At 33.4% G+C, this 22,553-nt stretch overlaps 2 protein-coding genes across 2 annotated transcripts in view; both read right to left on the bottom strand.

Moving 5' to 3' along the window:
• LOC136269885 (uncharacterized) overlaps positions 1 to 20,575 on the bottom strand; it is a 28,478-nt gene extending 7,903 nt beyond the window's left edge. Inside the window, exons 1-7 of the mRNA XM_066065557.1 lie at positions 20,354 to 20,575; positions 10,011 to 10,200; positions 9,544 to 9,654; positions 8,307 to 8,364; positions 7,954 to 8,096; positions 6,916 to 7,017; positions 3,521 to 3,622 (exon numbers count right to left, since the gene is read on the bottom strand). Coding sequence (XP_065921629.1) covers positions 3,521 to 3,622; positions 6,916 to 7,017; positions 7,954 to 8,096; positions 8,307 to 8,364; positions 9,544 to 9,654; positions 10,011 to 10,200; positions 20,354 to 20,428 — 781 coding nt within the window. The 5' untranslated portion in view covers positions 20,429 to 20,575. The remainder of the gene's footprint in view (positions 1 to 3,520; positions 3,623 to 6,915; positions 7,018 to 7,953; positions 8,097 to 8,306; positions 8,365 to 9,543; positions 9,655 to 10,010; positions 10,201 to 20,353) is intronic.
• LOC136273487 (uncharacterized) lies at positions 11,234 to 19,460 on the bottom strand. Its single transcript, XM_066077936.1, has 4 exons — positions 19,345 to 19,460; positions 13,723 to 13,862; positions 12,058 to 12,657; positions 11,234 to 11,265 (listed from the first exon to the last, which is right to left on the bottom strand). Exons 1-4 carry the CDS (start codon positions 19,458 to 19,460, stop codon positions 11,234 to 11,236), a joined length of 888 nt encoding a protein of 295 aa, XP_065934008.1.
• Positions 20,576 to 22,553: the final 1,978 nt, after the last annotated feature.

The raw sequence follows: 22,553 nt of genomic DNA, 5'->3' as shown, positions 1-22,553 counted from the left end.
CGGATATTAATCACCCCCTCTAAATCCCCGAGTTATTTTTTCATCAATTATTTTTTCGATTATAAGTTGATGTATGCTGCACTAGAAAAAAAAAATCACAATTAACGCTAAATAAGCTATGTGTAAAAAAATATAAACCACTGGTATATTTTTAATATAAGGTTTGTTTCGCGTTAATTGTGAATTTTTAGTGTAGCATACAATACATCAACATATAATTAAAAAAAATAAATGATGAAAAAATAACTGGGGAATGTGGGGTGAATGTTGTTGTGGGTGGGTGGGGTCCCGTGTATTACATAGTCGTTCATGACACCCCACCCCCTTTTTTTATTTATTTTAATAGAATTTTATTTAAATACATGATGTTTTACTATCCGTCGAGATGTGAGCTAGCAGTGCCCGAGAAGTTGAGACCTGTATGACCTACCTATAAATGTACACAGTTCATCCTTTATCAATTTTTTACATTTCATGAAAATAATATCGTTCCGCATGAGGTTAGTTAATGTTTGCGTAGTACTTGCCCGCTGACAAGAGAGGCGAAAGGGACGAAAATATAACGGGCAAATATTTCCCTGTATACAATAGTACATCATAAATTTTTGCGAGAAGCAAAAATTTTAACTTTGCAATTTGGAAATTCTAACTTGCATTTTTTGAGATGTATACCGGTATATATAGTGAATTTTGAACTCTGATACCCATATGATATCAATAGAAAATCATGTTAAGGTGTTCTGAGACACTTCCGAATTGGAAAAAGATATCAGATTTTCCAATTACAAATTTCCATTAGAAATCGGTTTTTATTCCTGTGAAAATCTCCCGGTATACCCTCCATAAACAAATATTCAATATTTTTCTTTTAATTGATTTTAAATTTTCTTATTCTCTTTATGTGTATTTTGTTAAAAAACATATGGCTCAAAGGTGAAAGAAACAGTAACTTTGGACAGACTTAATATGTCATAGGTTACTGTGGAATCATGGCTTTTAAGGGTGCATTTCGTAGATTAGCGCTGCATGGTTGAACGCGATTTGGTGGAGTTGCAATCGTTGAAGCACTTGATGTCTCACATTCTCAATCGCAGCTTCTCGGGCCTTTCCGGCAAGCTCGGAAAAACACCTCGAATGTATTAACATCACCGGATGTTAGAATTTTATACAAAATGGAGTCGCTTCCCATTAAAATAAGTATTGGCTAGACAATCTTGTATGTCGCTTCTGTGTTATATATTAGTGTATATCGTTTACTTTAATGAAGTATAGCTCACATCTCAACAGATCGTAAAATGTGTCATATTTATATCAAGTTTTATAAAAAGGGGGGTTGTCATGGAAGCCTAAATAATACATTCGAGGTGTTTTTCCGAGCTTGCCGGAAAGGCCCGAGAAGTTGCGATTGTCACATTCTGTGTCACATACTGTGTGATGTGTTTTAGATTGTTTAGGCTTGTGCAGCCATAAGTTTGATTTTCTTTTTCTATCTGGAAAAGAAATTTAAGTTTCATATAGTAGCCGGTGCATCGTATTCATTTTATAGCCGGTGCGAACATATCAGTATTTCAAATAGCAACCGCAACTTTAAAAAATCATTTGTTGTCAAATTATTTCGATCAAAATATACTTTCTTGTTTATTTCGTATTACTTAATGATTCAGAATAGATAAATGCTTTTTTTCATAATATAGAACAAACAAACTATGATTTGTAGATGAAAAAATCAGCTTAAAACTTGGTTTTAACAGCCTTTTAGTTCGTCACCGACCTAGGATATTTCTCTATTTTTGGTTATTCATAGGATTTTTTTCCAAACTACATTTATAAAATATTATAATAATACCTTACATGTTCCGTGCACACGGATTATTCAAACACTTACATGGTTTGGGTACATTTTTCGACAATTTTGTGGCTTGATCCATGCGTTTCGTGCATGCTTTTTCAACTAGCAACCGTTCAATTTTCGAATAAAAATACGGAACGCTGTTTTTTACTGATAGCAGCCGTTTAGGTACTACACCGTGAATCAAGCAAGAGCAATTTATAGCAATTTTAAAGAATTAAACATGTTTTGAATGACTTGATTTTTAATATAGAAATAGAAAAATACATGTTTAATTATCGACAGACCGATATAAAAACAAAAACAATCACGCTAAATGAAACGATAAAAGTCAAATTGTTCTTTTCAGTAATGATAAGAAAATCTCTTTTAAAGCAAACACAGGTACTATCAATTCAATCAAAATCAAAACTGTCTTTCCCTCTACGGTTTCAAAACTCAACTTCTAAGTGTTCAACCAGTATAATGTATTTCCTATATGAAATAAGCACATTTATTTGTCTTGCCGTCAGGGTTACTGATTTCCATTCAACTTCCAAATTGTTAAGAACTATGAATTAACCTTGACCTTTGGTTGACCTTTGCTAATTATCACAGACACTACCGGTTTGGTTGAATTTTGATCAGAGCCTTTGGATTGTTTTAAGTTGCCGATAAAAATTAATGTTACATTTATGAAATAGAAACATTTCATTAAAATAGAGTATTTTTCAGATTGCTTATTATGTAAAACAATGACGAGGATAAAATAAACAGCAAATTTAAAGTGAATACATGTACAGTCTGTCGGAGGATCAAAACACACAGCAATATTCCAACGCTTCTAGCTGTGTTCTCATTGATCGTTTTGGTCATGTTAAGAGGATTTCCTTTTAAACTATCACCAAAGACTAATATCAATCACAAAAAAATTGACAATCTTATTAGGCATGCGCAGAAAAATGCCAATTAAATGTTTTGACGTTTCATTACGGGCAAGTGATTTCAAACGACGTTGTTTAATTAGATCTATGCTATTGAAAAGAAGACATATCAGATACGAAATCTTATTTCTTAATTTCAAAATCATTATTTTCATCAGGGTAAACACTTGTTGAAAGCATATGTTTTATGCTATGTATCAAAAACGGGGTGATTTTTCATTCGATCAATACATGAAGAAAGAGTAAATGTCAAAACTACAATTTGCTAACGTCAATCGGGCTAGCAAAAGCGTTCAGGCCACGTGAACCTCAGTGATAAGGCGCGCAAACAATTTACAAAGGATGCAGGTATTTTTAGCAAAGTACACTGTGCAATAAGCAGGCTGCACCATGCATAAAAAGAATCGATCACAAATCAAACCGTGCCGTGCAAAAAGCAACCTGTTCCGTTCGAAATGTGTTCCAAATCAATGTGTGAAACTGGCGCAGAAGCACGCCTCAGGTATGTACTTTAAACGAATTTGTTAATGAAGTGAAACTATCGGCTAAGTTAAAATATGGTATATTATATCATTTCAGACGGAGCAGACATAAATAACGTAATCAAATGTTTGTAACTTATTGTAACGACTTTTCGAAGAAGAAATTTAAAGTTAAAAATTAAACATCTTTGCAAACCATGGTAAGTCAAGTGTACCTTGAGAAAAACAAAGTTTATCATTTAAAGAAAAGTTTTAAGTTCTCATACCTTCCTCATCCAGTTCATTTACAGCATGTTGATTTTGAGAAGGAAATGGCTCTCGAGCTTCTTGAGTCTCTACATCAGTGTGTTTTTTGCAGGTTTGAATTCCTATTAAAACCGATTTTGCTATTTATCATTTATGTCAAAATATATTAAACCAAAACAAACAGATAGGTTTTTCTTTATATTTCATAATAGAATTAATGATTAAAGTTTCTTTTCAAGAATTGATGAACATAATAAATTTTACTCATTAACAACAATTACTTTAACTCTTACGTTACATCAATATATCCCAGTGAGCTTGAAATAAAAGGTACCACAGATTCTGAGACATCTGTTTCATATTTAGATATTTTATTAGAAAAAGGCTTAACGGTAACCTTACAACAAATGTCGTACATTATAAATGTGATGATTTTTTTTTCCATCGTCAGCTTCCCTTATTAACGTAGCAATATACTATCATCACCTTCTTATGAGGTTTATGTATCTTATGCTCTACATACGAACACAGTTTTGAACGAGGCAACAAACAACAAACTAACAACCAAGTTTGTTGGAACAAGAATATCAAAACCATCAACTATATTCATCTTTACGCAAATTTAATGGTCGAAACAATGACCCTGTCCGTAAATACAACGTTTCATTAAGATACATGCTGTCACACGTTTTTTTTTATTCTTCTTAGACCGTTATTTAAACACCAGACTTATTACGGTTTTTTCCGCTTTTCATGACCTTGACAATGAACATGAAGCGGGTGTGACCGGTCGGCGGAGATGCCTACTCCTTGTAGGCATCTGATCCCATCTTTATCTTTTTAGAGGTCTGTGTTGTACTGCTTTGAATTTGTATTTTGATTTATGGATTTTTGAGATGATTGACAGTTATTGCTATTAAGTAGTAAGTACTTGTATTTATCTAATATAGCATTCAGTCTTTAGTGTGATTAGGGATTAGGTTTGTTTCCTTATCGGTTTGATTTTCAGAACCAGGTCTCAAACAAACGATTTAATATTTAAAAAAGTGTTATCCACTATGTTTAACACTCTTTTGTGTAAACGTTGTAACGAATATTTATATAAACCTAATAGATGTTTAAGTTACGGAAATTATATGTAGCAAATGTTAAAAAATAAAAGCACATGCATGTTTCCAGTAAAATGATAACATTTTGCAAGGAAGAGCAAATAACTTTTAATGGTTTTAATATGATCCGTGAGATTTTGTATTTTCAAACATGAATTGAATATTGAGTTATTTATATATGCCCACTTCTAGTAAAAATAATGAAAAAAAGATCTTTTTTACATTTCGATATTATTTTAGTGTGCGTGGATGAGTTATAAGATTGTTGGTTATTTTTTTGTGTGAATCTGTAGTTTAAACGATAATATTGTATTGCTGTTGAAAATTGTAATAAAACAAGGATTTTTTTTTAAAAATGGATATTATAAAAAAAATTACTTTCTAAACGACAAAAATATTAGACAAGAGGCCAATAGACCTTAACGGTCACATGAGAAGCATATACCCCATACACAAACTTGTCGAGGAGTCTCATATATTTATTTAATTGGGTTTCATTCTGGATCGGAGTAGAAAAATTATACATGTAAAGCACTATGTGCGGTATGGTGAAATATCTGCCCTCGATTTCAATCAATTTTAAAATAGTATCCTATATTAATCAAATCTTCATAAGTCATTGTACAAAGGATGCCTATCACTTTTATCTTGATTCGCTGTTGATCTATGTCGTCCCCTGAATGACATAATTCCGCAAATTTGCAAACAAATGAAAATATTCTTATTTTTGCTTTATACATGTATTTTGCATTCGGAAGTATAGAACACAGGTCTGCTCAAGTACGATTTTAACATATGCTTTTCTTCATATAGTTATAAACATTTTACTTAAATATGGTACTTGAGAAAGCCTGCGCTCTATTTTTCCTAGTCGAAAAACCATCGGAAAACACCCATATTTTGCTACTTATCAATTTATCCAAATAAGGCAATCTTCATGACGACATTTCTACATTATGACGTCACTGTGGTGATAACCTTTTACACCCTAATTTTCAATATGTTTTTAACCATCTTTCACCTTATTTTTTAAGTTCTTTATAAAAATTTGATTTTGGGGGCAAAAAATGCATAATACCGCACATAGTCCTTTTGTAATGACAACCACCTCCCTGCCTGAAATCTATCAAAAAGAACTAAGAAACCTATAACCCTTAAAGATCTGGTCTACAAAATCATGAATTCAGATTTCCTTTCAGGTATATGGGAGAAAAGAAGATAATTTTTAAACATTATATGCATTAACACCTATATATCCATTTTGGCCCTGTCCTAGAGTCAAAACCCATACTCCGGGGGCATGAAATTTAAAAGTTTAGTAGAGGATTTCCTGGTAAACATAATTATGAAGTCAGTTTTTCATACAGATGTGTGAGAATAGGGAAGAAGATTTTAAAACATTATATGCATTATCACTATTTTGCCATCCCCCACATGTCCTGATCCCTTGACCCAAGGGCCATGAATTTCACAATTTATGTAGAAGAGTTAGTGAACATCATAACCATGTATTCAGTTTTTTGCCAACATGTATGGGAGTAAAGAAGAAGATTTTTTAAGATTTGAATACATTTTTATTATATGGCCATATTGGCCCCACCCTAGAACCTTAGCCCCTGACACAGGGGTCATCAATTTCACAATTTTGGTAGAGGGCTTCATGGACGTCATAATCATGCATTTAGTTTTTAACAAAAATATATTGGAGTGGAGAAGATTTTCTAAGATTTAATACATTCTTACTATATGGCCATATTGGCCCCTACAGCCAAAACCCCTGACCCAGAGGCCATGAATTCCACAATTTTGGTAGGGGAATTCATGGACATCATAACCATGCAACCAATTTTTTCCTTATATGTGTGGGAGTAGAGAAGAGGATTTTTGAAATTTTGGCTTTTTTTATTTGCATATTTGGCCCCATTTGTGGTGCCCCGGGGTGGTAGAGCCACGAATTTCACAATTTAGATTTCTCTTACCATAGAGATGCCTCACACCAAAAATGGTAACAATTAGACTTGTAGTTTTTAAGAAGAAGTTAAAAATGTAAAATTCTTTACGCACGACGGACGACGCACGACGACGGACGAAAACGGATAATAATAGGTCACCTGGGTTTACTCAGGTGACCTAAAAATATTGAATCTATTCTTACCTTATCTATGATCGATTACCAGGTAAAAGACTATACAGATAATTACAAACCATGGTTTGACGTGTGTCAAGTATACTTTTTTTATTTAAAGAAAAGGAAAAGAAAGAAGTCATTTTTCTTTATTTTAATGAAAAGTTTTAAGTTTTCATACCTTCCTCATGCAGTTCATTTACAGCATGCTGATTTTGGGAAAAGAATGGCTCTAGAGCTTCTTGAGTTTCTACATCAGTATGTTGTTTGCAGGTTTGATTTCCTAGTAAAACCGATTTCGCTATTGATCATTTATATCAAAATGTATAAAACAAAACAAGCAGATGTGCTTTTTTATCATCCATATTAGAATAAAGGATTATTTTTATTTTTATAATAGACGTATAAGTTACGGAACATATATGTAGCCCATGTTTAAAATAAAAGCACATGCATAAAGTATGTTGTTTGCAGGTTTGATTTCCTAGTAAAACCGATTTCGCTATTGTTATTTATATCAAAATGTATAAAACAAAACAAGCAGATATGCTTTTTTATCATCCATATTAGAATAAAGGATTATATTTATTTTTATTATAGACGTATAAGTTACGGAACATATATGTAGCCCATGTTTAAAATAAAAGCACATGCATAAATCCAGTATAGTGTGGAATCATTTAATTTCGTGGGTGCCAATTTTCGTCGATGGCTTAAATTTTACAGGTTGGTGGGGACGTAACTTTGTGTATTGTCATATATCTCATATATCAACAAAAGGAAATTTGACTTTATTACCCTAATCTATCAATTCGTGGAGGATGTAATTTCGTGGATAACCCACGAATTTAACAAAAATTGAGCCACCACAAATTATAATGATTCCATCGTAATGACTGAATTTTGCAAGGAAGAGCAAGTAACTTTTAATAGACTTAATATGATCCGTGAGATTTTCTTTTCCAAATGTGAAACAAATATTGAGTAATTTAAATATGTCAACTTCTAGTATCATTAAAAAGAATAGGATTTCTTTTTAATATTTCGATATTATTTTAGTGTGCTTGGATGAGATTATAGATGATTGGTTATATTTTGTGTGAAACGGTAGTATAAATGATAATATTGTATTGCTGTTGATAATTGAAAAAAAAAATTGAAAACAAAATTAAAGATCGATATTATTAAAAAGAAAATTAACTTTTGTATCCGTCCTTACCTTTTCTATGAATGATTACCAGATAGCAGACTATACAGGTAATTATGAACGCCACAATCGCTGTTCCTATGACAATCCCGCCTTTACTGTTCTTTAATTCAGTATGGTTCGTATCGTCTATAGGTTGAACTGTCGATGTTAGACTGTTTTAGAGAAAAAAAACCGCATGTTTTACATACACTAATCAAACTAATAAATATTAAACGATTAATAATTCAAGAAAAAAAGAGTCGAGATGCACAAGTAACCTAAGTAACCAGACTTATTACCAAAGTACACAGTAACGATAGCATAAGGTATTTAAGGTATTTAAAAAACAGTTAAACTCTAGGTGTGAAAAACGTAAATCTTACTTTTGACAAGATGGCTCAGCAAGGAAACATCCATTACCAATGGATGTGCAATCAGGCTCTGTAAGAAAGATTCAAATATATGTTACTGCTTTATACGCTTATTGCAGTAAAAAGTTATTTTTCTTACGTTCTAGTGAAAACATCTGTACAAACGATTAATTGCACATATCTGTGAAAAAAATACAGTTACAATCGATGAAAGGGAAAATATCCAAAATTACTTTATTGACACATTATCATTTTTTTTTTATAAAAGTTCACAGAAACGAAAATATATTCTTAAAATGGGAAATGTTCACGTTATTTTACAATTCGGAACTCACTTGGAATATCTTACACTTTTCAATGTTATCATCCGGGCTATTTTACAGCTGATGTGAAGCAGATTACCGTAGAGTTTCTATTTTGGGTTGTGTATTAATTTTTTTTAGTGTAATCATAAATTATTGATAAATTAATATACATTGAATTCATTGTACTGTTAATGTTAATGATGATGATAGTGAAACATTAATAAATCTAAAGAATGTTACTGTTTGATGCTTTAGAAACAGAGACTGGCACAGTGTGTTATAATTCCAGAAATAGGGATATGGTCGTTATCTCCGTTGAACGCTCATAAAGAAAATTTTTATTTGTAAAGCATATATTTGTTACATGATTTTAAAAAGGAAATCCCATCGAGAATGTGTTTTATGTGGTGTCAAATTCTGTTTAATTTTAGAATCAAAGTAGAAAATTCGAAGTGCTGATCACCAAAATAAAAGAAATTAGTAAAGAACATCTTTATTCATTTTACACTGCATCGTCTTGGTGACCCTTTTTTACTGTTTCTTAAATGTCGTAGGATATAGCCATCTTGTTTGACATTGATAGGCAGATAAAATAAAATAAATAATTAAACTAGATAAAAGAAAGATAACTCTTCCACGCACAATGCATCACTTATAAAACCATAATACATCGATCTGTCCATTTTTCATGCATTAAGTTACTTGTACATCCTTATTCCATAAATATTGTCAATTCAGTATAAAAATTACAACAATGACAATTAATCTACCGCAAAATAATGTGTTTAAAAAGCTCCTAAAAATCATAAATAATCAAGAGATAAATATTAGAGTGGCAGTGATATGTGGCGTATTTTTTTCAAGCGCCTTTGGCTTATGATATATTTTTGTATTACAGTAGGATACCAATGAATATTTTTCTTTTCATTTGATTTGATACATACTTTCAAACAGGTTATAAGAGACATGAGAAGTATTTGGACAGCCGGAAAGGAAGCCAGTGCAGCTGTATGAATCCACAGCTGAATATTGATTGCTCAAATATAAACAAATGTCTGAAATTTAAACAAAGTTAATAACATTTCATTAATATTTACTATCTACAGACTCATCATAAAGTGTTAGTAATGCGTCCTTAATAAAAACAAATGGCAAAATAGTTCCTTAGGTATTTTTCTCAGTTTCTTTCTTTCAAAAACATATTTAAAATCATTATTTTCTTTATATAAATATTACGTGACGGAAATACATAGTTTGGAGGAAAAGGCAGGTATCTGCAATGATGCTAATTCAATATTAACATTATGTTAAAACAAAAACAAAACTGCTGTAGCATTACGTTCGGATCTAGTACTGTTTTGCTTAGTATTTTTTTTTTTTGGAAATATTTACGCACGTTCTGTGTACTTACTCTCTTGTATCAATATAAAAGGATAAATATAACAGAACTCCAGCAGTTCTGTTATGTTTTCATTCGGCAAACACACGTATCCATTATCCTCAGTACAGTTGATAACAGACGACCGCTCATTCCACTCTGTTTGATTCCTTGGACATTGCTTTGTTAAGAAAACTGGAAACTCATAACCGTCTAACTTTTTCTAAAAATAACATCAATCATGACATAATTGTTAAAATAGTAATTTTCATAAGACATTTCGTGCTCATTGCAAAAAAATCCTGTGTAATTCAGTAAACTATATGTAATATGTTTACCATTTATTGACTCTACATCAGTGTTTAGGTTTGATAAAACGCGACCTCTAAATATAGAATGAATATCATTCATCTTGGAAAAAGTATAACTCATGTGTCTTACATAATACTCATTTAACAATTACTAGTCAAATTAGTCAAATGAATTCTTATAAAACATTCTATCTAAAGTATCATATACGCAGTTGTTACAACCCCCCCCCCCCCTTTGATTGATCAATGGGTAACTTTGCTTGAAATGTAAAGAAAGACTTCGCCCATAATTTTATATATGAGCTGTATAGCTGCACATCAATAATCAATACAATACAATATTCATGTTAAATACTGAAATCTGAAAGGTTTAGACGCAGTTGATAATTCGATCCGTTACCCTCAGCGTTAGCAATACACTTGGCAACGGGTAACATTATATAAATAGTGCCTGTTTGGGAGGGTAACAGTTGAGATTGACATCCCAAGGAAACCATTGTCAACCGACATGAAGCGGAGGTTGACAATGGTTTTTGAAGGGTGTCAATTTCAACTGTTATCCTCTCAAACAGGCACTATTTATTTTATTATAGGTAGACTGATGTAGAGTCGGACACCCTTCATTTTCCCAGAGGTTTGCGGATCGCATCCAATTGCGTACCATAAGGTAAAGGGTATAGTCCGAAAGAGCTTGAAATTGTCTACTTGATATGTTCGGAACACCTCGATATTTTATCTCATAATGCCTAGTGATGTGACTAACCAACAACAATTCGTTCGTAAGTCGGACACATTCGTTCGTAAGTCGGACACATGATTTTAAGTCGGACATAAAATTAGATATTGGTATTTTAAAGTTGATTGCACGCGCAGTGATGCATCATGTCAATTAATAAACTTAATTTTTAACTTAATGAAAATTATACTAAAAAAGTGCTTAAAATGTTATGGAACACCTCCGTGGTGTGAGGTACCACCTACCAAAATAAGCAATACAATCGAGTGTAATTATAAATAGTTTCTTTCCCGAAATATTGAGCAGTGGGTTATAGGTTCACTTCAAAATTGGACATCATGAGTTCGAATCCCGCTGGGGATATTAAAAAAAATATTTTTTTCGGGAATCGGGAAAATATCATCTGCAACACCCTGTGCTGATGTTGCGTTTTCTGCAAACTCAATGGATGATTTTTCCAAAACATTTTGTTTATCTGTTGTCAGGGTAGTTGGGAGAACATCATCGGCTGACAGTAGTTGTGTATAATGTTTCCAACTTTGGTATAAAGGATCTTGATCAAGTTTGGTTCCCCCCCCCCCTGAAATGAGTGCTGCTGAAAACATCAGTTTTTGATCGTGTGTAAGAGTACTCTCAATAATAGCGAGAGCATCACTGTTTGAACAAGTTGTGATCTCATTGCTATCATTGAGGCAGGGAGTTGATGCGCATAGTAAATCAAGCAGTGGTTCTTCGTCTTGTGCTAAATGGCATTCTAAATGGCATTCGTCTTCAGTTTGAAGAGAAGCCAATTCAGCGATTTCATCAGTAACCACAGACTCTGAGGCAGTTGTGGCTCCTGATGAAATCGCTGTTGAATTAAAAGTTTCCGGGTGGCCTGATTCAACGCAGAGGTTTGGAGCATAAGCTTCATTTGGAATTACATCGGAGTTGAAAGGATATATGCCTGTAGCTGCAAAACCATTTTTTATTATCGAAGGCATGAATGATTTTTGCCAAGCAACCCTGAAAAGTTTGAGAAATTGTTTATTACCGACAGAAACCCCTGTCTCTCTGATAAAGTTGTCTACTGTTGTGTTCCAGTGACATTTTAAGGACTTAAACACCGATCGGTCGAGTGGTTGTGTCCACTGGCTGGTGTGGCTTGGAAGTTCCACAACAATGATGTCGTTTTCTTTTGCAAGTTCAAGAAACTCAACATTGTTGTGAGACCCATGTCCGTCGCAAATTAATAGCTGCGGTCGTGACGGTCCAATGTTCTTTAAAAAAGTATTTGTGAACCAGAGTCTGGCAAACCCATCTTTCGTCCAACCAGAATCAGAAACAGAGACATTTGCACCTCTGATTGGTGATGTTGGCGTTGTAGCAACTTCAAAGTCGTAGCTTTCCAGTTTTCTTTTCGTTTTCCCCGGGAATACGAAACGGGGTGGTAAAAAACCAACGCCTGCATTCGCGCATGCAATTACTGTGATGAGCTCACGAAAGGACGAAGTTTTTCCGTGTAATGTTTTGATCCCTTTCTTGGCAATTACTTTGGTTGGTTTAGGAGCCAAACTGATTCTTGTCTCATCCATGTTCCATATTTTGGTTGGCTGGTCATGGAAGTTTGGCGATAAAACGATTTCTCCAAGTGCTTTGAAATAACGATTAAGGCGATCCCTAGACATGGCATTGTGTCGCACCGTACTTGTAGCCTCAGGGAAAACTCTGGATGTCTTTTTATGATCGGCTTCGGCCGATCACTATTGTGTCCATATGAGGCATCTGGCAAATGCTTTTATGTGCGCACACATTCCGCTTGCATAAGTTGTTCTTATAAAAACTTGAAGTTTGGTTTAGTATTTATATAACATTTTACTCAGTTTTATTTCATTTATTTACCTTAAGAGATGCAAACATACATAAAATACAGTTCGACCTGTTAATTCAAGAATGCACATTTTGTCTCACGCGTAAGAATTTCGATCGAAAGTTTCATTCAGTAATGCAGTTGACCTCGATGAACTGACCTCAATCATAAGAAGATGCTCGATGAACATGCTCCATGAACTGACCTCGATCTATTGATGTTGCATAATAGTAGCTAGGAAGACGGCTTGATTTATAAACAAGGTTACGTTATAATGCGACCCCAATAGCAAGTTATGATGGCATTCAATGTTTTTCAGTCGCATTACATTATTTTAATACATCTTTTTCTTTGTATACACGTTAATGCTCTTTTAGAGCCCTACTCAGTATTCTGAAGAAGAAGATACATTAACATTTAATGATTACGTTAAAAATATAATACTAGACAAGGAGTTTACGAACGGCTTTCCCCAAAATTATTTCAAAATTAAATTTGTTGACAGTTTATAATGATGAAATTATGGTGTACAGATTCAAAATATTCTATATGTTTTAGAAAAACAGTACTTTTTAAATTATTTTACATCAAACTGATCATGTTGAATGCTTCTTGCTATCAATATATCATTATTGCCGATCATTCCTTTAAAAGGAACACTTGTTTTCATTCTCCTCCACCACATGTCTGACGGCCTGCCGCTTTTAAGTGTCACGCCTTTAGCTTTTGCTACGGCCCCCGCAAACCGAAAAAAGTTGGGTTTGCTGAATCTAATCCCCATATTCGCCCTCTTTATAGCCACGTCTACCATTTCAGATTCTTCATTTTCTGTAAACATGTGTTTCCTACTCCAACTAGCACACTCGGGGATTTTCCCGGTAATTCGATCACTCCGGGAGGATTTGGGTACTTTATATTTTTCAGCAGCTTTTCTTATTGAAAGATTGTGGAATTTAACATCTGCAACAGCAGCACTGAATGTCTTAATTCTAGGCAATGTTTTACTGCTTTTTTACAGAAATGACGTGAATTTACGGCGAACCGTACGCGCATAATTTACACGCATGTAACAATTCGTTGTGCTACCCGTTGCTAGGTGTGTTGCTAACACTGAGGGTAATAGAACGGATTATCAACTGTGCCTAAACCAATCAGATTTCAGTATTTAACATGAAAGTATAATAGAACGAATTGTTACATGCGCGTAAATCATGCGTCGTAGAATTCACGTCATTTGTTTATTAAAGGACAGGTGACACAATCACAAAAACATTGACCAACAAGATGGATTGCGAATGTGTTAACATTTCTGCAAAATTCCCCCTGCTACTCCAATTTGTTTCATTATAAGCTTTTGCAGAATTATAGAGCTGATAAGACGCGTGACCTCAATATGCATAATTATCTGAAGCCTCTGAGATCGGAAACCTTCGGTGCGACGTAATAACCGACTCACACTACCAATTTGTTGTTTCATTTAACCACAGGGATGTTTAAATTGCTCTTATCTAAAATCTGAAGTAATTCAATTTTGCTAATTGACATTAAAACTCCGAGAACCCTGTAAATAAACATGTATTACTCTAAGCTTAAAAGCCCCAGTTCTGTTTCCTCAGCAATTGTGAATTGGAGTAAAAATGATAATTTATTTTTAATTGACCTATGTACTTCATGATGCTAAAAATGTGTCAAAGGTTGGATTTGCAAAAGATAGAAGTCATCAAAAATGTGTAATTATTGTTGCTAAAGAAAGGATTTTGTTTTGTCAACACATAGAAAGTGATAATGTATGAAGATTTTTTGTAACCAGGAATGTCACCAGATCTTAAACCCTTATTAAGTTTATTGGACTTAATGATTAAGGATTAGATATAAAAAAGTATTACTAGAATTACTGGTGCATGTGAGCAAATATGTTTGTAAATTTCTTCAGGTCCACGAATTCAGGGGTCTACCTTAATCTCAATACTAATACTGTGGTTTCATCATTATTCGTTGAATACCAATTTTCGTGGATTTCGTTGTTAAGTTGATCCACGAAATTAAATGTTCATTGAAGTTCAATTTCAAGTAACATTTTGTATTGATAGGGTCATTGGCCACGAAATTACGTATCCTTGAAACTGTGGTTTTCAGAAAATCCACGAAAATTGATACCCACGAAAATTAATGAAACCACAGTAACTCAAATATCTTGTTATTTCATTTTTGAGTGTGTTATTTGATAATGTTTGTTTTTTCTGTTTACTTTATGCAGCAATATGAGTTGCTGTGTAACATTCTTTGTATTCATCATCTGTCTAAATAAAATACCACACCTTTTAATTATACAAGGATTATAATTTATGGAAGAAAATTTAATCAGAAAGACTATCAGTTTTCATAATCTGTTAAAACTGAACCAATGGTTTTTCTACATAGTACTCATATTTCGAAAATGCATTAATTCCAAACTCCTTGAACTTTTATATCTAAATGGAATTTGATCTTTCATTATATCATTTTTAGGGGATATTTCTTCTGATTTGTCTATAGTTTGTTCTCTATTGATCAAATCTTAACAAAAAACCAACACATTCGAGCTGTTTCGCTGATGGCCCGTTTAAGGTATACTTTAAGCTTCTTGAGTGATACCAAAGAAAAAAAATTAAGAAATACCTGTGTCAATTTTGTCAAATGCCTTTTTTAAAGCTGCTTGGTCCGATTTTTTACCTAATTTTTTGCACGCTTTTAAACGATGGTTATGCTAATCATATGTATGATTATAGACATTGCAGTAGTTTTCCCAGTCAATTAAACCAAATTTCAATGAAGAAAAAATACGTACAAAATTTGCTAACAAAACAAACGACATAAAAGGGTACTGCGTTATTTCGCCTCATTTTAAAGTTCACCCCTGACGACGACGAGACGGGTATGGTTGTATTATGACTTTGACATCGCATTAAGTAAAGGTTGAATGATTAGACTAATTACAAATAAACATGTGTACGTTTTGTTCGCTTATATTTTTGAAATTTGTTATCTTTACAATCGATGCATAGCACGCGGGTTGAATAACCCCAATTATTCGGGGGACGAAACCAAACGGTTCCCTTTTCTAAACCTTCCCGTGAAGCATTTTGGTTTGTTTTTTCGTTTGCCTGAAAAGAAATTATTTTTATTTACTTTGAATATTTCTAACTTTGGAAGGAGACTGATTCTGCTGGTGTAAATAGGAGAAAGTCCATAACTTTCGAAGATAAATGGTTTGTATAGAAAAAATGTTGATACTGTCATAACAAAAAAATCGGACCAAGCAGCTTTAAGAGCTATAATGATAAATATGAATCTATGGCCTCTAAAACTCCTACAGAGTTAGAAAATGACCCCTGGACCCATTTTTAAAACTGTCCTTTTTACTCCAAACAATCACTCGAAAAGAGTTTAAATGTCGAATAAAAATGAAAAATCTAAAGAACAGGGTTGGTCATTTTTGCTGTATTCTTCATGTAGGTTCCTTATTTTGAAGATAAAAAATGAAAAAAAAAATCTTGAAAGCTGTTTTAGGAAAAAGGTTACACCTTGAGTTAGATTTAACATGAAAACTTCTATGGACAATTCTTGAAATATTTTATACCCTGGATTTGTTACTAATGTTTGTTGCTTCAACTTGAACAATGTCTATGTCTTCCTTTGTTTTTTCAGGTTTCTATGAAGAGTTTTGACTTTTTTATTGCTCCCTTACGTTGAAAAAACGTAAGTACCGAAAACGGAAGAAGGTAGAAAAATATTACCACTTCTGTTTTTTTAAACTGAAATAAGATTAATCGAAATCTGAATATTCATTGATAACATATATATATATCACAGAGAAATTCACTAACTTGGAGCTCCACCTCTACCCAGGCCGGGGCTTGAACTCATGACCTATGGAACTCACTCTCTTAGCGATAAGCGGCCACCGCGCTAACCACTCGGCCATCTATACAAGACAAAAATCTTGCTGTCGATGACAAACGGAACCTAGCGCGCTGGTCACTCACATCATGGTCGTTTAAAATACAGGTGGAATACAGATAATTGAGACGATGCACATTGCTTTCATATATACATTGAATAAGCACAAACATTGCAATAACTCTCAAATTGACATATATCTGCCCATAATGAATGTTTTAGATACATATAAAGCACAGGGAAATTCAGTGTATTGGAGCTCCGCCCCGCCCCGGCCGGGGCTTGAACTTACGACCTATGGAACCCAGTATCCTAGCAGTGAGCGGCACCCGCGCTAACCCCTCGGCCATCTTGTTTCCCAAGACCGGAAGCATGAGAGCCATGCTCAACAACTTTACACACGACTGTCATTATCAATCGCTACTACACGAACCAATATCATTTCAATATTTCTTTCCGTTTCTAGAAAATTACTAACGAAACTTTGTGAAGAATACAATAACTAGAACTTTTAAACTCTTTTCTTTTCAACATAAACTAAGAACTCATCGGCATCTCTTCAACCCTTGTTATTTGAGAAATTAAAGAAAACCAAAAAATAAATGTTACGGCTAAATGACCCCGAGACTCTTGTTTTTATAAAGATGATCTGTCAAATGTCATTCTAATAGTTTTCGATACACATTTACATGAAATACAATTATAATAATACGGTAATCATATTATTCTCATATTAAAGGCAATACATATGAGATCTATGCGTAGTAAAAGTGTCAATGTACGTTTATTACATTATCAAAGCAATGTCTATGCGTTTTCATTTACTTTGTAACGCTAGTTCGAGGTTTTATCCCCCCCCCCTTTCTTTTTTTTTGAATACCTCGAAAACTAAGACACAATAACATGTCATAAATTATTGTTAAAATTGACATGGTGAATTTAAATCTAAAATGTAATTGCTCAAAACTAAAATCTCAATATTGATTCTTTTAATTTCTCGTCTTTCCGTAGTAAAAACCGGAAGAATAGGAACCGGTAGTCCACAACCTTACACGTACGTGGTATTAAACTGTTTAATCATTTAGATTTCATTGAATATAAGTATGTCATTGATTTAGTTCTTTTAACAGTAAATTAAAGCACAACAGTAGTTGGGCTATGTTTCAACTCACTTTTGGATAAGATCATAGCACTTTGAAAAAAAATTTATCAAAGTGCGATTGTTTATCAAATTCAACGTACTTTGAAAAAAAATCAAAATTCGTTATGACTCTACATCACAATTTTTATAGACATTCAAAATTATGTTTACCTGATTTCGTTTTTAGTCAGGTCAAGAGTTTACAATGAATACATTTAATATAAACATTGTTTGATATGGCCTAGCATCACTGGAAACGGGAAGTGGACAACCAAAGATACAACCCAATTTACAATAAACAATGTATGAATATTCAAATTTATTGATTACTCATTGATTTCTTGAAGAATGTTCCAGCATCTGTCCTTCCAAAACATCATTAGACAATGTATGTCTACACTAGTTTGAAACAAAACTATCATACTGGTATATGGGGGGGGGGGGGGGTCTTAACATTTTCACAGTGCGATAACATGGTCCAAAATTTAACGCACATTGAAAAAAAAATTTCAAAGTGCGTTATTTTTCAAAGTGTGTTGTAAAAGGGATACAATGCACATATGGTAGTTTTTTTTATATAGAAAATATACTCTCCCAAGAAGAAAACGCAAGGTTTTGTCAGGCAGTAAAATTAAGTTTAAATGCTTAATACGTTAGGTGAACATTTTAATAGTATGAATAATGATTGTCGTTGTATTATTTGTTACTATCATTTATCAAAAAGACAAAATTTAAAACAAAAGGTTTAACGAATGTTTATTTGCACAAATACATCAGTGTATTGCTTGACTTCCTCTTGCTTGCAAACTGTTGTAACATGTCTACGCATTGATTGAAATAAACGTTGAAATTGGACCTGGGGTATACTTTGTCATTCCTCTTATAGTCTCTGCTGTAATTGCAGAAGAAAATGCTGATATGGTTGATGCATGCCAATTCGTTTATCCAATTGATCCCAGAGATGATCAATGGGATTCACACCCGGGGATACGGATGGCCAGTGAACACAGTGAAGTTCTGGTCAAGAAGAATGTCGACAGTAGTGCGGTCTGGCGTGGTCGTGCTGAAAAACCTCTCTCTCTCTCTCTGATTCTGATGACTTGAAAGAGATGAGGCTGGAGTATCTCGTTGCGATACCTCTGTGCCGCTAAATTGCCAGAAACAAGAACCAGTGGCACCAGTGACTGTAAGAAATAGCGCCCCACACAATAACACTGCCCCAACCGAGTCTGTCAAATTTTACCACACAGCTGTTTGCAAATCGCTTATTTGTTTTGCCTGTAAACAAGCGTTCGGCCATATCGGTGCTGAAGCATTACTCTTTCAACACTAAACCAGATACTTCTCCAGTTCCTTAGAATCCAGTTCCTAACTATATTGCACCATCCAACCCGTGCACGCCCATGTTGTCTCCCAAAGACGGCACCAAAATAAGGTCGTCTGGCTCACAGTCCAGCTTCCCGCAGGCGATTTCGCACTGTTTGTGTGGATATTCTGCGAAAGCCATGTATGCTTGAAGCAGTCTGTGTTGCCGAAACTTTTCTGTTGCATAGATGGAAAATACTTAAATGCCAATCCTGTTGCGCAGTTGTGATACGCGGACGACTAGTTCGCGGCCTATCATTTGACGTCCAAGTCTATAAATACCTCTGTCAGAGACGAGAGATTGTACTCCTGTAAACATTATAATGTTGAGCACTCCCCAGCTTCGTGACGCCATATTGCGATATTGTGCATAACAATGTCTAGTCTTGGCATACGTAAAAATTGTCCTACAGCTAACAATGCCAAATATTTTATTCATAATAGTATTATTTAGTTAACATACATCACACATACAAAAGAACAACAATTTAAGCGTCCAAAGCGCTTTCCATTTTCTTGAAACACCAATCGAACAATGTTCCTATTTTCTATTTTAAATTTCAAATCAGTTACGGTTGATCGCACATCAAATTTTGCCATTTAATATTAATCTCTGGTAATATGGAAACCTACGCATATCATTTAAAACTATTAAAGTTATACAGTTGTATATAAAAAGTTATTTTATTAATAAAAACGTCTTTTGCAAAAATGATACTACATGTTACGTTTCTTTTTTTGGGAGAGTATGTATATAATTGTGAGTGAGTCTTTAAACTTGTATAAGAGAAATGCTTGCAAATACGCGCCTTTCTAGAGCAAGATATAAGATATATTTATTTCCTATTTAGCAACCATACCGCGTATCAAAACCAAAAAATAAATTAACTGTCTTATTGTTTTATTGTATAGAATATATATTAAATATTGCTTACTAGTACTAATCTTGTACACATTCTATGCATAATATTTTTTTTAACTTTAATATTGATTGAATACAATGCTCTAAAATAAGAAAATAAAAAGTTTACTTACCAACTCGTACTTGAGAACAAAAAGAGGCAATAGTATTCCAAAAAACAAAAGACAACATCGTATTTTCCCCTCCATGACGTCCTTCGACAAACAAAATCTTTAATTTTAATGTGTATAAATACGATTTCCTCATACCCGGAACAGAAAATGAATTGTCCTTGAAACGCGTTGGGTAAACACGAGCTGCCTGTAGCCTAGTTCAAGTGCACCTAATAGTAAAATCGAAGATCTTTATGCTGATCATTTTTTCCCTCGATACCTTTGTGATCGATGTGAAATTGTTTATTTAAAGCTGCTTGGTCCGATTTTATATCAAATTTTTTGCACGCTTTTAAACGATGGTTATGCTAATTATATGTATAATTATAGACATTGCAGTAGTTTTCCCAGTCAATTAAACCAAATTTCAATGAAGAAGAAATACGTACAAAATTCGCTAACAAAACAAACGACATAAAAGGGTTCTGCGTTATTTCACCTCATTTTAAAGTTCACCCCTGACGACGAGACGGGTATAATTGTATTATGACTTTGACATTGCTTTAAATAAAGGTCGAATGATCAGACAAATTACATCCTGTAAAAACAAAGTCAAGGTACATCGTTGTGTCTGAACTTAGAAGTTAAAATTCTGAATATGCTTTACGTTCTGAAATTATATACTCATAACCAAAGCATTGAGGTTAATATTTCTTTCTGATCTGAAAATTTCGTGACATATTGTAGAATGATAACAATAAGGGTAGTAGAATCCTTTATAATATGCAAACTGGAAGAAGGTATAATATATCTAACGCATCCAAACTGAAAGTAGGTTTATATATTACTGGATTGTTCTGTTGTTTTTTCTGTTTTTAAATAAATATTAATTTAACGTTTCCACAAAAGATATCAGTTAATAAGGTTTGTCATTTCTATCGCAAGTTATTTTGCACAGTAAATTGCTATAAACTGTAGCAATACATCGAGTTAGTCTAATTGTTCTATTGAAACAGGAAGACAGATTGTAAGACTGTCGGGAGTCAGATCTTAAGATAGTCTTAAGATTTATATAACGATAGTTTTGCGACACCCGTAAATTTGTTTACCAATTGATGAGGCTCACCTGTGTGCCTTATCTTAATCATTTTACATCTTATCTCTCTCAGGTAGTATTGCTATCACGCACCATAAACACATTTTACCATTTTACCAATTGAGTTCAAACTCATTGTTTTCCTTTGTCTTCTTTTTACATTAAAAGGTTTATAAAATTAGCAGTGTCCCTTTTTTAACACCAATTAAACAAGGTTTTTACTATGTTTTTACATGATCGTTCCTTGACTTTTGTTTTGATTCCGTTACATCGTTTGTAAAAAAAAAAATAATTTTGAATTTCGTTTGATACTTCCATTCTGAATGGAACGCATAATTATAAAAAATGAGGAAAAAATAAAGTCAATAAGTAGCACTATGAAATTAATGATATGCATCGCAAAATCTTTAATAAAAAATAAATATTGAAATCAATTCATTAAATGCAAATATTTTATTACTGTTTATTAAGTTTTAATGCAATATGTCGTTCAATGGGAAATCATTCTTTGCATATTATGATGTGATAACTTCGGTAGGCATCAAATCTATCATAAAGCCATTCGGGCTTTATTGGATTTGATCAGGCCATGTCCAAAATTATTACTTCATAATACTCAGAGAATGATTCCTTAATCCTTATATAATACCATGAGAATTATATTACGGAAATTAGTGCATTCGTTACATCGGCAGCGATTTTTCACATCAATTTTTTTTCTAAAAATAATACCGGTATTTTCGATAGAAAAGGTGTCGTTCATTAAAAGCTTATTGCAAAAGTTTAGCTGAATATTATGTTTATTTTATTATCAGAATTACACATATTCATACTCGGGCTCATACATCAACACGATTGCATATTCGGAACCACAAGTTTACATGTCTTGATTTTTGAACACGATTACCCTCCATACCGATTAACAGCTAAGTCGATTATACCCGCACTTTCTAAAGAAAGTTCGGGTATATTGTTGTTACCCTGTTCCGTCCGTCCGTCCGTCCGTCTGTCACGTTTTACTTTCTCAAACTGCTCTTACATCTTATAAACCAGCAAACTGAACTCTTGGAGTTTGATTTGGGGTATCACGTTGTTTTGTAAAAAGGTTTCAAAAATTCTCTGTTA

Source organism: Magallana gigas, chromosome 1 (assembly GCF_963853765.1).
Source record: "Magallana gigas chromosome 1, xbMagGiga1.1, whole genome shotgun sequence".
NCBI classification, from domain to species: Eukaryota; Metazoa; Mollusca; class Bivalvia; order Ostreida; family Ostreidae; genus Magallana; species Magallana gigas.
The sequence above is the reverse complement of the archived record's forward strand: the minus strand, read 5'-3'. Positions and strand labels throughout refer to the sequence as shown.